This window comes from Tachyglossus aculeatus, chromosome 14 (genome assembly GCF_015852505.1).
Source record: "Tachyglossus aculeatus isolate mTacAcu1 chromosome 14, mTacAcu1.pri, whole genome shotgun sequence".
NCBI lineage: Eukaryota > Metazoa > Chordata > Mammalia > Monotremata > Tachyglossidae > Tachyglossus > Tachyglossus aculeatus.
Window position 1 is genome coordinate 58,900,573 of NC_052079.1, and position 12,600 is coordinate 58,913,172.

General features: G+C 52.9%; 1 protein-coding gene across 1 annotated transcript in view; it reads left to right on the forward strand.

Annotated features, from left to right (window-relative positions):
• SCUBE1 (signal peptide, CUB domain and EGF like domain containing 1) overlaps positions 1-12,600 on the forward strand; it is a 96,010-nt gene that overhangs the window by 27,668 nt on the left and 55,742 nt on the right. The window contains exon 4 of the mRNA XM_038756299.1: positions 9,475-9,609. Within this exon, the coding sequence (XP_038612227.1) occupies positions 9,475-9,609 (135 nt within the window). The remainder of the gene's footprint in view (positions 1-9,474; positions 9,610-12,600) is intronic.

Below are 12,600 nucleotides of genomic sequence, written 5' to 3' on the forward strand. Positions count from 1 at the left end.
CCTGGGAATGTCCAGTTACCAGGGTTTATTGATGTCCAGACATCCCAGAACCAAGCTGGGCCACAGTGAGGTCCAGCATTTGGCTTTCTGACACACTGTTGTTCCAGAGACTTAGTGATGAATCTGAAATGCAATCCTACAAATCCTTGAAAATTCTCCCCTCCTCCTCCTCCTCTTTCTTCTGTTCCTCCACCTCCTCCTCCTCCTCCTCCTCCTCCTCCTCATCATCATCATCATTATAATTACAGTATTTGTGAAACACTTTTTTATGGTACTTTCTTTCATTCATTCATTCAATCATATTTATTGAGTGCTTACTGTGTGCAGAGCACTGTACTAAGTGCTTGGGAAGTACAAGTTGGCAACATATAGAGATGGTCCCTACCCTACCCAACAGCGGGCTCACAGTCTGGAAGGGAGAGACAGACAACAAAACAAAACATATTAACAAAATAAAATAAATAGAATAAATATGTACAAATAAAATAAATAAATAAATAAATGGAGTAATAAATACGTACAAACATATATACATATATACAGGTGCTGTGGGAAGGGGAAGGAGGTAAGGCGGGGGGTTGGGGAGGGGGAGTGGAAGGAAGAGGCTCAGTCTGGGAAGGCCTCCTGGAGGAGGTGAGCTCTCAGTAGGGCTTTGAAGGGAGGAAGAGAGTTAGCTTGGCGGATGTGCGGAGGGAGGGCATTCCAGGCCAGGGGGATGATGTGGGCTGGGGATCGACGGCGGGACAGGAGAGAATGAGGCACAGTGAGGAGATTAGCAGCAGAGGAGCGGAGGGTGCGGACTGGGCTGGAGAAGGAGAGAAGGGAGGTGAGGTAGGAGGGGGCGAGGTGATGGAGAGCCTTGAAACCAAGGGTGAGGAGTTTAAGGAGTTAACTTATGAAGCACTTACTATTTGCCAAGCACTGAACCATGCGCTAGGGTAGATGCAAGATCATCAGGTCCCACATGAGGCTAGCAGTCCAAGTAGGAGGGAATCCACATTTTGCAAATGAGGGAATCTAGTCACAGAGAAGTTAAATGACTTGTCCAAGGCCACACAGCAGTTTAGTGGTGGAGTCAGAGTTAGAAACCAGGTCCTCTGACTCCCAAAATTGGGCTCTTTCCACTAGACCATGGTGCTTCGCCTTAGTGGATAGAGTACAGACCTGGAAATCAGAAGGACCTGGATTCTATTACCAGCTCTGATATATGTCTAATGTATGACCTTGGGCAAGTCACTTAACTTCTCTGGGCCTCCATTACCTCATATGAAAATGGGGCCCCATAAGGGATAGGGACTGTGTCCAACCTGATTAACTTGTATCTACCTTAGTGCTTAGAACAGTGCTTGGCTCATAGGGAGCACTTAACAAGTTATATTATTATTATTATTATCATCATCATCATCAAGAACATTGACTGAGTGCCTGCTGTGAGCAGAGCACTGTCCTGGGAGTCTGCTGATTACTGAGCACTTTATAGGAGTCTTCTGTGTGAGGAACATTGGACACACAGGTCTTCCATAAAACGTTTTTACTGTGTTCTGAACAGACTCTGGGTGATGTAGGTGAAAAAGAAGAGACAATCAAGTGTGTTTGATTAGAAAAAGATCTGTTTATGTGTGTGCATGAGTGTGCACGTGTATGTGCGAGTGTGTGTGTGTGTGTGTGTGTGTGTGTGTGCGTGCACAGCAGAGGATTTGTCCTTCAAAGAGAGATTGTAAACAAGTAAGGATGCTGTACCAGGTGTCAATGAAACGTTGTTTCAGAGAGGTCCATTGTTTATTGTGGAAATGCCAAGAGCCGCGAAAAGTGGTTAGGAGTCGCAGAGGACACACTGTGGTTCCTGATTGTTTACCCGACACTAATTAGCCCCTGAAGTCAGGGTGGAGATCTGGGCGTGGGGTTGGCAAGGCATCGCTGGAGCTGTTTACTCTGCCCTGTGGGTCCGCGGGCAGCAGCCACCCTGGCCAGGAGCAGACTGGACGGTCTCCGGTCGCAGTCTGCTGGGTGGCTCGGGCTCAAAGCTGGGCCATTCAGGTGCACCGAGCCTGCCCCATCTGTGCTGAGGGCTGCCCCTTAGTCAGTCAGTCAGTCAGTCAATTGTATTTATTGAGTGCTTACTGAGTGCAGAGCTCTATACTAAGTGCTTGGGAGAGTACAGTATAACAATAAACATACATTCCCTGCCTACAACGAGCTTACAGTCTAAAAGGAGAGATGGACATTAATATGAATAAATCAATTACAAATATGGACATAAGTGCTATGGGGCTGGGACTGAGGTTGAATAAAGGAAGAAAGTCAGGGTGATGCCTGCCTTGTGCCCCTGCTCTGCCTGATGGGTGGATCTGGTGGGTCGGTGGGCGGAGGATGGGGCTTACCTGTTTAACGGGCAGAGTTGGTGGAGGGGACCCAGGGGACGGGGCGGGGGGGGGGGGGGGAGGAGGGTGGAGCAGCTACAAAGCCAGATGCCACATTATCTAGTGCTCTTCGCCATGCTGCTGCTTGTCTGAGCTGTGTCTCCCGCCAGGCTGCTTCAGTGCCCAGGGTCCCGTGGGCTAGGGGCTGTGCAATACAGGTCTGTGTGTCTGACTCTGCCTCCCATTCTTCTGGGGCCATACCTGCTCCGGCCCCCCATCGGGCCCATCTGCCTCCTGCCGGCCCAGGCCTTAGGGCAATTAGGGCCTCCCCCCACCCCCACCTCCCGCACTCACTGAGTCACCGTGCCATCTCTGTGGATGCTGGCCTGGTCACCTGCCTCATCTCTTCAGATGCTGACCGAGGCAGTCGATTGTGTCTATTGAGCACTTACTGCGTGCACAGCACTGCACTAAGTGCTTGAGAGAGTACAATATAACAATAAACAGACAGACACATTCCCTGCCCTCGATGAGCTTACAGTCCAGAGGGGGAGTGAAACAGACTGCGTATGTCAATGAGAGTCATGCTGTGTCTCTGTGGATGCTGATCTGATCAACTGCCGCAACTCTGCAGATGTGCCGTGATTTGGCTCCATTTCCTCAGAAGGCTTTTATTTTACCCAGGGAATGACTCCCCATTTTACCTTTCTCTCTCTCTCCTCTTCCTCCTCTCCCCCATCCTCCCTCCCTCCCTCCCTCTCTCTCTCTCTCTCTCTCTCTCTCTCTCTCTCTCTCTCTCTCTCTCTCTCTCTCTCTCCCTCTCTCCCTCTCCCTCCCTCCCTTTCCCTCTCCCCCCTCCCCCTTTTCTTCCTAGTAATCAGAGCCAGCTGTAGATCTGCTTTATTTCGGGAAAGGTTCATTAAGAACTCTGTCAGGAACTCCTTTGGTCTTTCATTTCATCTATCTTTCCTCTTTGTTTTCATCTGATTTGTTTGTTTTTCTCTCTTCCTTCTCTAGTCGCCATTCTCCCCCGACCCCCAGCCCCCTCAGGCCACCCTTCCCAGCCCCCGGCAAGACCTCCCCAGCCCCCAGCCCTTTCCAGATGTTCTCCCATTCCCACCCTCACAGCGAAGGTGTCTGGGGTCTAGACGCTGCTAACTCTGCCTTGTGCAGGCCCCCAGCCTGACCCCTCTGGAAGGCAGTGCCCAGCCAGCCTCCTCTGGGAAGCCAGAAGGACTGCCCCTTCTGAGAAGGTGGTTGGGGGCTGCCTTTAATGCCGTTGGCCTAGTTCTGCCTGGACACAGGTTCTTGGCCTGGTGCAACCCCACTGTACCAAGCCTCACTAGCTGCCTGGGCCTCGGTCTTCCTGCCTGTAAAATGGGGGTTACATGAGGACAGACAGCAGGGAAGAAGAGCCCCTCAGACAGCTGCTGTCACTGGGCACCTCAGGTGAGCGCTGTGGGGCAGGGCAGTGAACCAGACAGAGCAAGATGGTCGGGGCATGGCTGCAGGGGCGGCAGTGGCACAAAGCAGAATGCAGAGCATGTGTGAGGAAATGGAACAGCCTGATCCCATCCACCCACAGCCAGCAGGATAATAATAATAATGGCATTTATTAAGCACTTACTATGTGCAAAGCACCGTTCTAAGAACCCCTGCCATGGGAGCCTGGCAGAGCCGTGGCCTCTGTAGGCAACCACCACCCCCGGGTCATATGCGCCCTTGAGGAACGTAACATGGTACCATCACATGCACGCCGCTTAGTGGAGGAGCTGTCATGCCCTGCCGGCCTCATCATCATCATCATCAATCGTATTTATTGAGTGCTTACTGTGTGCAGAGCACTGTACTAAGCGCTTGGGAAGTACAAGTTGGCAACATATAGAGACAGTCACTACCCAATAGTGGGCTCACAGTCTAAAAGGGGGAGACAGAGAACAAAACCAAACATACTAACAACATAAAATAAATAGAATAGATATGTACAAGTAAAATAAATAAATAAATAGAGTAATAAATATGTACAAACATATATACAGGTGCTGTGGGGAAGGGAAGGAGGTAAGATGGGGGGATGGAGAGGGGGACGAGGGGGAGAGGAAGGAAGGGGCTCAGTCTGGGAAAGCCTCCTGGAGGAGGTGAGCTCTCAGTAGGGCCTTGAAGGGAGGAAGAGAGCTAGCTTGGCGGATGGGCAGAGGGAGGGCATTCCAGGCCCGGGGGATGACGTGGGCCGGAGGTCGATGGTGGGACAGGCGAGAACGAGGTACGGTGAGGAGATTAGCGGCAGAGGAGCGGAGGGTGCGGGCTGGGCTGTAGAAGGCCTCCCCACCATGTCCTCCCTGTCTCCCCACAACTGAGCATCCCGGGCAGCTCGGCTTTGGGATTTGATCTGTGCCCGCTGAAGGATTGCTGACAGATTGCTGTGCAGCAAGGATCTGTGCATCTGATTCATCATAGAGAGGACTTTGTGGGAGAGGCCATCGTGGAAGAGGCCTTGGGCCTCCCCTGCTGCCCCTCGGGGCCCTGGCTGACATCTCTTACCTGGCTTACCACTAGAAGCAGCCCCACAGCCTTGCAGGGCTGGGTTTGATCCCTGATCCACTTCCTGGAAGCTAGAGAGGAGTCCCGGTGTCCTTCTGTCCTGGCCCCTGACCCTTGCACTTCCCTCCCCCTTTCCTTTCTGAGCATTCCCCAGCTCCACAGTCTGTCCTCATGCTGGTTGGGAGGTCCTGGAGAAGGAAGCCCAGGAAACAAACGGCAGTTTCAGAAGCAAAGTTGTGGATCCTGGCCTCTGCCTCAGTTCTGCCCCTCCCACTTCCACCAGCCCTCTATGGGGTGGTTGTCTTGGCACCAGGTGGTGATGGTCCTTGTGCCTTAGGAAACAGTGGTCTAGCAACTGGGGCTCTTCATGAAAGCAGTGACGGCTAGATCAGTCAGCCCGCATCATCACAGGTTATCTTGGTTGCCTGCTGAGCACAGCTAGAGAAGCAGCGTGGCTCAGTAGAAAAAGCACGGGTTTTGGAGTCCGAGGTCAGGGGTTCAAATCCCGGCTCTGCCAATTGCCAGCTGTGTGACTTTGGGCAAGTCACTTCACTTCTCTGGGCCTCAGTTCCCTCATCTGTAAAATGGGGTTGAAGACTGTGAGCCCCCCGTGGGACAACCTGATCACCTTGTAACCTCCCCAGCGCTTAGAACAGTGCTTTGCACACAGTAAGCACTTAATAAATGCTATCATTATTATTATTATGAGTGCTGTCCTACACACCTGCTGAGCAGACTAATAATAATAATAACAATGGTATTTGGTAAGTGCTTACTATGTGTTGAACACTGTTCTAAATGCTGGGGTAGATACAATCAATCAATCAATCAATCAGTTGTATTTATTGAGCGCTTACTGTGTGCAGAGCACTGTACTAAGCACTTGGGACGTACAGGTTGGCAATATATAGAGACAGTCCCTACCCATCAGTGGGCTCACAGTCTAGAAGGGGGAGACAGAGAACAAAACCAAACATACTAACAAAATAAAATAAATAGAATAGATATGTACAAGTAAAATAAATAAATAGAGTAATAAATATGTAGAAACATATATACATATATACAGGTGCAGTGGGGAAGGGAAGGAGGTAAGATGGGAGGATGGAGAGGGGGACGAGGGGGAGAGGAAGGAAGGGGCTCAGTCTGGGAAGGCCTCCTGGAGGACGTGAGCTCTCAGTAGGGCCTTGAAGGGAGGAAGAGAGCTAGCTTGGCAGATGGGCAGAGGGAGGGCATTCCAGGCCCGGGGGATGACGTGGGCCGGGGGTCAATGGCGGGACAGGCGAGAACGAGGCACGGTGAGGAGATTAGCGGCAGAGGAGCGGAGGGTGCGGGCTGGGCTGTAGAAGTAGAGAAGGGAGGTGAGGTAGGAGGGGGCGAGGTGATGGAGAGCCTTGAAGCTTAGGGTGAGGAGTTTCTGCCTGATGCACAGATTGATTGGTAGCCACTGGAGATTTTTGAGGAGGGGAGTAATATGCCCAGAGCGTTTCTGGACAAAGGCAATCCGGGCAGCGGCATGAAGTATGGATTGAAGTGGGGAGAGACACGAGGATGGGAGATCAGAGAGAAGGCTGACGCAGTAGTCCAGACGGGATAGGATGAAAGCTTGAACGAGCAGGATAGCGGTTTGGATGGAGAGGAAAGGGCGGACCTTGGCAATGTTGCGGAGCTGAGACTGGCAGGTTTTGGGGACGGCTTGGATGTGAGGGGTGAATGAGAGAGCGGAGTCGAGGATCACACCAAGGTTGTGGGCTTGTGAGACGGGAAGGATGGTAGTGCCATCAACAGTGATGGGAAAGTCAGGGAGAGGGCAGGGTTTGGGAGGGAAGACAAGGAGTTCAGTCTTGGACATGTTGAGTACATACAAGCTAATCAGAGTACTGTACTGAACCCCTGGGAGACAGCAGTCGAACCCAAGTCCCAGTCCTGAGCCTCAGAGCACAGGAAAGGACAAGGGAAGAATAATAACATTAATAATAATAATGATGGTATTTGTTAAGCTTACTATATGCCAAGCACTGTTCTAAGTGCTGGAATAGATACAAAGTATTCAGGTTGTCCCATGTGGGGCTCACAGTCTTAACCCCCATTTGACAGATGAGGTAACTGAGGCACAGAGAAAGTAAGTGACTTGCCCAAAGTCACACAGCTGACAAGTGGCAGAGGTGGGATTAGAACCCCTGACCTCTGACTCCCAAGCCAGTGCTCTTTTCACTAAGCCACGCTGCCTTTCCAAGAAGAAGAAGCCCAACCCACCTCTATCCCGTAGTCCTGGGCCAGCCTGGTGCCCTGGGAGTGAGAGAGCATTGTTGCCCCTTTCCGTAGATGGGTAAACCAAGGCTTAAGGGCTACCCTTAGTGCTTCTTGTTAAGTACTGACTATGTGCCAAGCACTGTTCTAAACACTGGAGTAGATACAAGGTTAATCAGATTGGACACAGTCCCTGTCCCACATGGAACTCACAGTCTTCATCTCTGATGGTAACTGAGGCACCGAGAAGTTAAGTGACTTGCCCAAGGTTACACAGCAGATAAGAGGTGGAGCTGGGATTAGAACCCAGGTCCTTCTGAGTCCCAGGCCCATACTCTATCCATTAGTGGTCAGGCAGAAAGCCATGGGGACAACTCTGTAGCCTGAAGTCCAGTATTACTGCCCATCTGCTTGCCTTCTGCCTGCCACACACCCAGTGCCCACCCACCTTGCTGTGTCCATGACTCACTGACCACTGGGCCCCTCCCCGGCCAGTAAGTTGTGCTGGCACAGTACTATATGAAGCAATGATGCGCTGGGGCAGTGCTGCATTGGGGCAGGGTGGCATTGAGTGTTGACCAGCTGCGAGCAGTTGGCCCAACTGCACCAGTAGACATGGGGAGTTGGACCCTCTTTCAGTCAATAGCTGACCAAGTTTCTGCAGCAAAAAACAGACCCTAGAATGCTTGGATACTCCCAGTTCCTGCATGAATTCAGAGAAAGGACCTCTTGCAGTCGGAAAGATGCTCTGGAGCAAGGTGATCAGTGGCCACATGCTCTGGAGTGCAGTGGTCGATGGCCAGACTCTATGGAGCAGGATGTCAGTGACCAGTTCTCTGGAGTGGAGTAATCAATAGCCAGACACTTTGGAGCAGGGTGGTCATCTGCCAGGTGTTCTGGAGCAGGGATGTTGGCAGCTGATGCTCTGGAGTGAAGTGTCCAATGTCTGGACACTCTGGATTAAGGAGGTCAAGACTAGACTCTCTGGAGCAGGATGATTGTCAGCTGACACTCTGGAGATGGGTGGTCGGTGGTCAGTGGCCAGACACCATGGAGGAGGGTGGTTGACAGCCTGGTGCCCTGGAGCAGGGAGGTCAGCAACCAGTTGCTCTGGAGTTGGGGGGTTAGCAGCTGGCACTCTGGAGTGGGCTAGTTGATGGTCAGACACTGGATAGAGGAGATTGGTGGCCAAAGCTCTGGAGCAGGGTGGTCAGTGGCTGGATGCTCTGGAGTGGGATACTTGGTGACCAGACACTCTGGAACAGGGTGGTTGGTGACTGACACTCTGGAGTGGGGCAGTCAGTGGCTGGACACCCTGGAGCAGGGTGGTCAGTGTCCGAAACTCTGCAGCAGGGAGATCAGCCTGCAATGTGCTCTGGAGTGAGGAGATTGGCAACCAGATGTTTCAGGCTGTTTTCTCGCTCATTCGGGACAGGACCAGACCAGGGGCTCAGCCCTCTGGTCGCCCCCCCACCCCTGGCCCTCCCGGAGGACGTGAAGCCCAGCCGGCTGTTGGAGTAATACAGGCTGGGAATCTCGTCTGTTTACACTGGACTCCTCTGGTGTCCGAGGGCTCTGGTCAGAAGGGTTCTTTCTCAGCTCAGCCAGAGGTCAGCGGGGGCGCACTTCTCTCTCTCTTCTCTCTAGGGTCTGTTTTTGAAGCAGCGTGGCTCAGTGGAAAGATCAGGCTTGGGAGTCAGAGGCCATGGGTTCTAATCCCGCCTCTGCCACTTGTCAGCTGTGTGACTTTGGACAAGTCACTTTACTTCTCTCTGCCTCAGTTACCTCATCTGTAAAATGAGGATTAAGACTGTGAGTCCCACATGGGACAACCTGATAACCTTGTATCTATCCCAGCACTTAGAACAGTGCTTGGCACATAGTAAGCGCTTCACAAATACAATCATTATCATTGTTATTATTATCTAAGCCCAGAGCCAGGGCCCAGTCTGGAAGTCCATGGGAGGTGCAAGGGGAAGGATGAGGTTGGGAGGCCTGGAATGGGGTGGGGGCCTTGTTGGCTCACCCCTTAACCTCAAGGCAGGCTCGGTTCCTTGTTTCCCTCTGCCTCCTCACAAACCCTAATTCTCATTTTGATTGGGCAAGGAAAACTCCCACAGTGGGTTGTGGGGTAGGGGAGACCCCAGGAGGGCGTGATTGGGGGAGGGGTCCCCCCAGGAGGAAGACCCCAGTGATTCATTCAGGGCCTTTGTGGAGAGGGGTCTGGGGTCTGGTGGGTGGTGGAGAGGGCACCTGGTCTTCTGGAGTGGGTCCAGCAGCTTGCTGAGGCATCATCTGTCCCCACCCCCTCTGTTCTCTACAGACGTGGACGAGTGTCTGGACAACAATGGAGGGTGTCAGCAGATCTGTGTGAACGCGATGGGCAGCTATGAGTGCCAGTGCAAGGAGGGCTTTTTCCTGAGTGATAACCAGCACACGTGCATTCACCGCTCCAATGGTAAGTACTGCCCTCCCTGGCTGGTGCCCGGGCAGAGCGGGGCTGGAGGGAAGGAGGCCTAGAGTGCCTGCTCCAGAGTGACATGGGGCATGTGAACCACAGTGCCAACATTCCTCCCACTTCTGATGGAGTGTCCGCCAGGACTGGGGAGTCCTCCAGGATGTCTGCTGGCATATGTGCCAGGGCCAGGATGTCCTCTGGAGTGTCTGCAGTTGTGTCTGCCGGGGCTGGGGTATCCCCCAGGATGTCTGCTGTTGGGTCTGCAGGAGCCATGGTGTTCCCCAGGGTGTCCACTGGGGTGTCTGTTGGGCATGAGGCATCTGCCGGGGTACCTGCTGGGGGTGTCCACAAGAGTGTCTGCTGGGGCCGGGGTATCTGCGAGGGTGTCTGCTGGGACCGGAGTGTTTGCCAGCTTGTTTGCTTGGGCCAGGGTATACACTGGTTTTTCTGCTGGAGTGTCCACCAGAGTGTTTGACAGGGCCGGGGGGTCTTCCGGGGGGTCTTTTGGGGCCAGGATGTCTACTAGAGAGTCTGCTGGGGCCTGTATGTTCACTGAGGTGGATGTGGGTTATTTGAAGGGGTCACGTTGTCTGCTGGGGTATCCACTGGGGCCAAGGTATCCCCTGAAGTATCCACTGGGCTTGGGATGTCCTCGCAGGCTGGTGTGACTACCATGGAGTCCATGAGAGCTTGGGTGTCTGTCAGGGCCAGGGTGTTCACTGGAGCAGGGGTGTCTGTTGTCACTGCTGTATTTGAAGGGATCATGGAATCTGCTGGGGTGTCCACTGGGGCCAAGGTGTCCCCTAGGGTGACTGCTGGGGTTGGGGTGTTCAGCGGGGCCAGCGTGACCACCAGGGTGTCCATCAGAGCTGGAGTGTCTGCCAAGGCCAGGGTGCCCACCACAGTTGGGATGTCTGCAGGGTCTGGGCTGTCCACCGGGATATTTGTAGGGGTCAGGGTGTCTGCTTTGGTGTCCGTTGGGGTCGAGGTGTCGCCTGAGGTGATCGTCAGACCTGGGCTGTCTGTCAGGCCCGGGGTGTCTGCCAGAGTGTCCACTAAAGCCAGGGTGTCTGGTGGGATATCTGCCAGGGCCAGGTTGTCCAGCGGGGTGTCCACTGGAGCCAGGATGTCTGCTGGGTGTGGGGGGGTGGGTCGTGGCCAAGGTGTCTCCCAGGGTGATTCCTGGAGCTGGCGTGTCTGCCAGGGTGTCTGTCCACCAAGATGTCCATATACCAGTGCTGGAAAGGAAACTTTTCCTATAGGGGCGGAGGCATGTAAAGAGCAGTCAACTCTCTCTGTCAGTAGGGTCTGCATTTTGTACAGGAAGCCCCTACCCCTGCTGCCCCGGTGAAGGAAGCCCCCGTGTTGGGCCGAGGTCAAACACATGGAAACTGTGGCTGAGACAGAGGAAGGCATTGGACGGGGACCACCGATGGGATTGGGGCCGGGCTTGGGACTGGGCAGGGCTGGGACTGGGTTTAGGGTCATTGCTTTGTGCTGTTTGAACATAGGTGGTGGTCTTACCCCTCTATGATGCCAGCCATGAGTCTCAGAGGGTGGAATGATAATCATGATGATTACTAATAATAATAATAATTGTGGTATCTGTTAAGCTCTTACTATGTGCTTGGTGCTGTACTAAGAACTGAGGTAGATTCAAGCTAATCAGGTTGGACACAATCCCTGTACCACATAGGGATCACAGTCTTAATCCCCATTTTCCAGATGAGAGAACTGAGGCACAGAGAAGTTAAGTGACTTCCCCAAGGTCACACAACAGACAAGTGGCAGAGCCTGGATTAGGACCCAGGTCCTTCTGACTCCCAGGCCTGAGCTCTATCCACTAAGCCACACTGCTTCTGGTGGGCAGGTGGGGAGAATGGATCGATCATTCCATGGCATTTTTTGAGTGCTTACTGTGTGTGAAACACTACACAAAGAACTTGGAAGAGTACAATAGAGTGACTAGACAAGATCTCTGCCTCAAGTAGCTTACAATCTAGAGGGGCAGATGAACATAAATAAATTACAGGTAAGGGCATGTCAGGAAGTGTCCGTAAGTGCTGGCCGGGAGAGCGGACAGATGGATGAACGGCAAACAGTGGAACCCAGAGATTGGATTAGCTCTGCGCTGGGGAAGGCCTATGGTGTTTCCTGGTAGGGGACAAACTGTGGATCTCCAACCCTCCGACCCTTCGACCCAGTTCTCCTGACAGATGCCTGAGTAGCTGCTCTGATGCTGGGAGGCAAGCCCAGCCCCCCGGGGGCAGGAACCCCTCTCGCCCGTCCCAGAAGAAGGCTCATTTCTTCAGGACCATCTGCCGCTAGACCAGGGACTCGAGGTACGTGACAGCGGCCACGGCTGCACTTTCTGTACGTCTCACTGGACCCCGAACATGATGGGAAGCAACTCTCATCACCAGCACGACGTTGTTCCAAATGACCCAGGGTAAAGGCTGGGCCACAGAGAAGATATGCTCAGTCAGTCATATTTATTGAGTGCTTACTGTGTGCAGACTATTGGACTAAGCACTTGAGAGAGTACACTATAATCGACACTTCATAGCTCAGTGAAAAGAGCACGGGCTTTGGAGTCAGAGGTCATGGGTTCAAATCCTGGCTCTGCCACAAGTCAGCTGCGTGACTTTGGGCAAGTCACTTAACTTCTCTGTGCCTCAGTTACCTCATCTGTAAAATGGGGATTAAAACTGTGAGCCCCATGTGGGACAATCAGTTCACCTCGTAACCTCCCCAGCGCTTAGAACAATGCTTTGCACATAGTAAGCACTTAATAAATGCTATTGTTATTATTTTCCTGCCCACAATGAGCTTAAAGTCTAGAGCCCCACACAGGATTCGGACACGATGGGCCACAGCAGTGGGAAGCTAGGCTTCAGCCTTCATCTTCGGGAAGACAGCGACTGGCCAGCAGAAAGAGGAGGAGGCAGAGACTCCCAGCCAGTCAGATGGACAAGCAAGCATCAGCCGCAT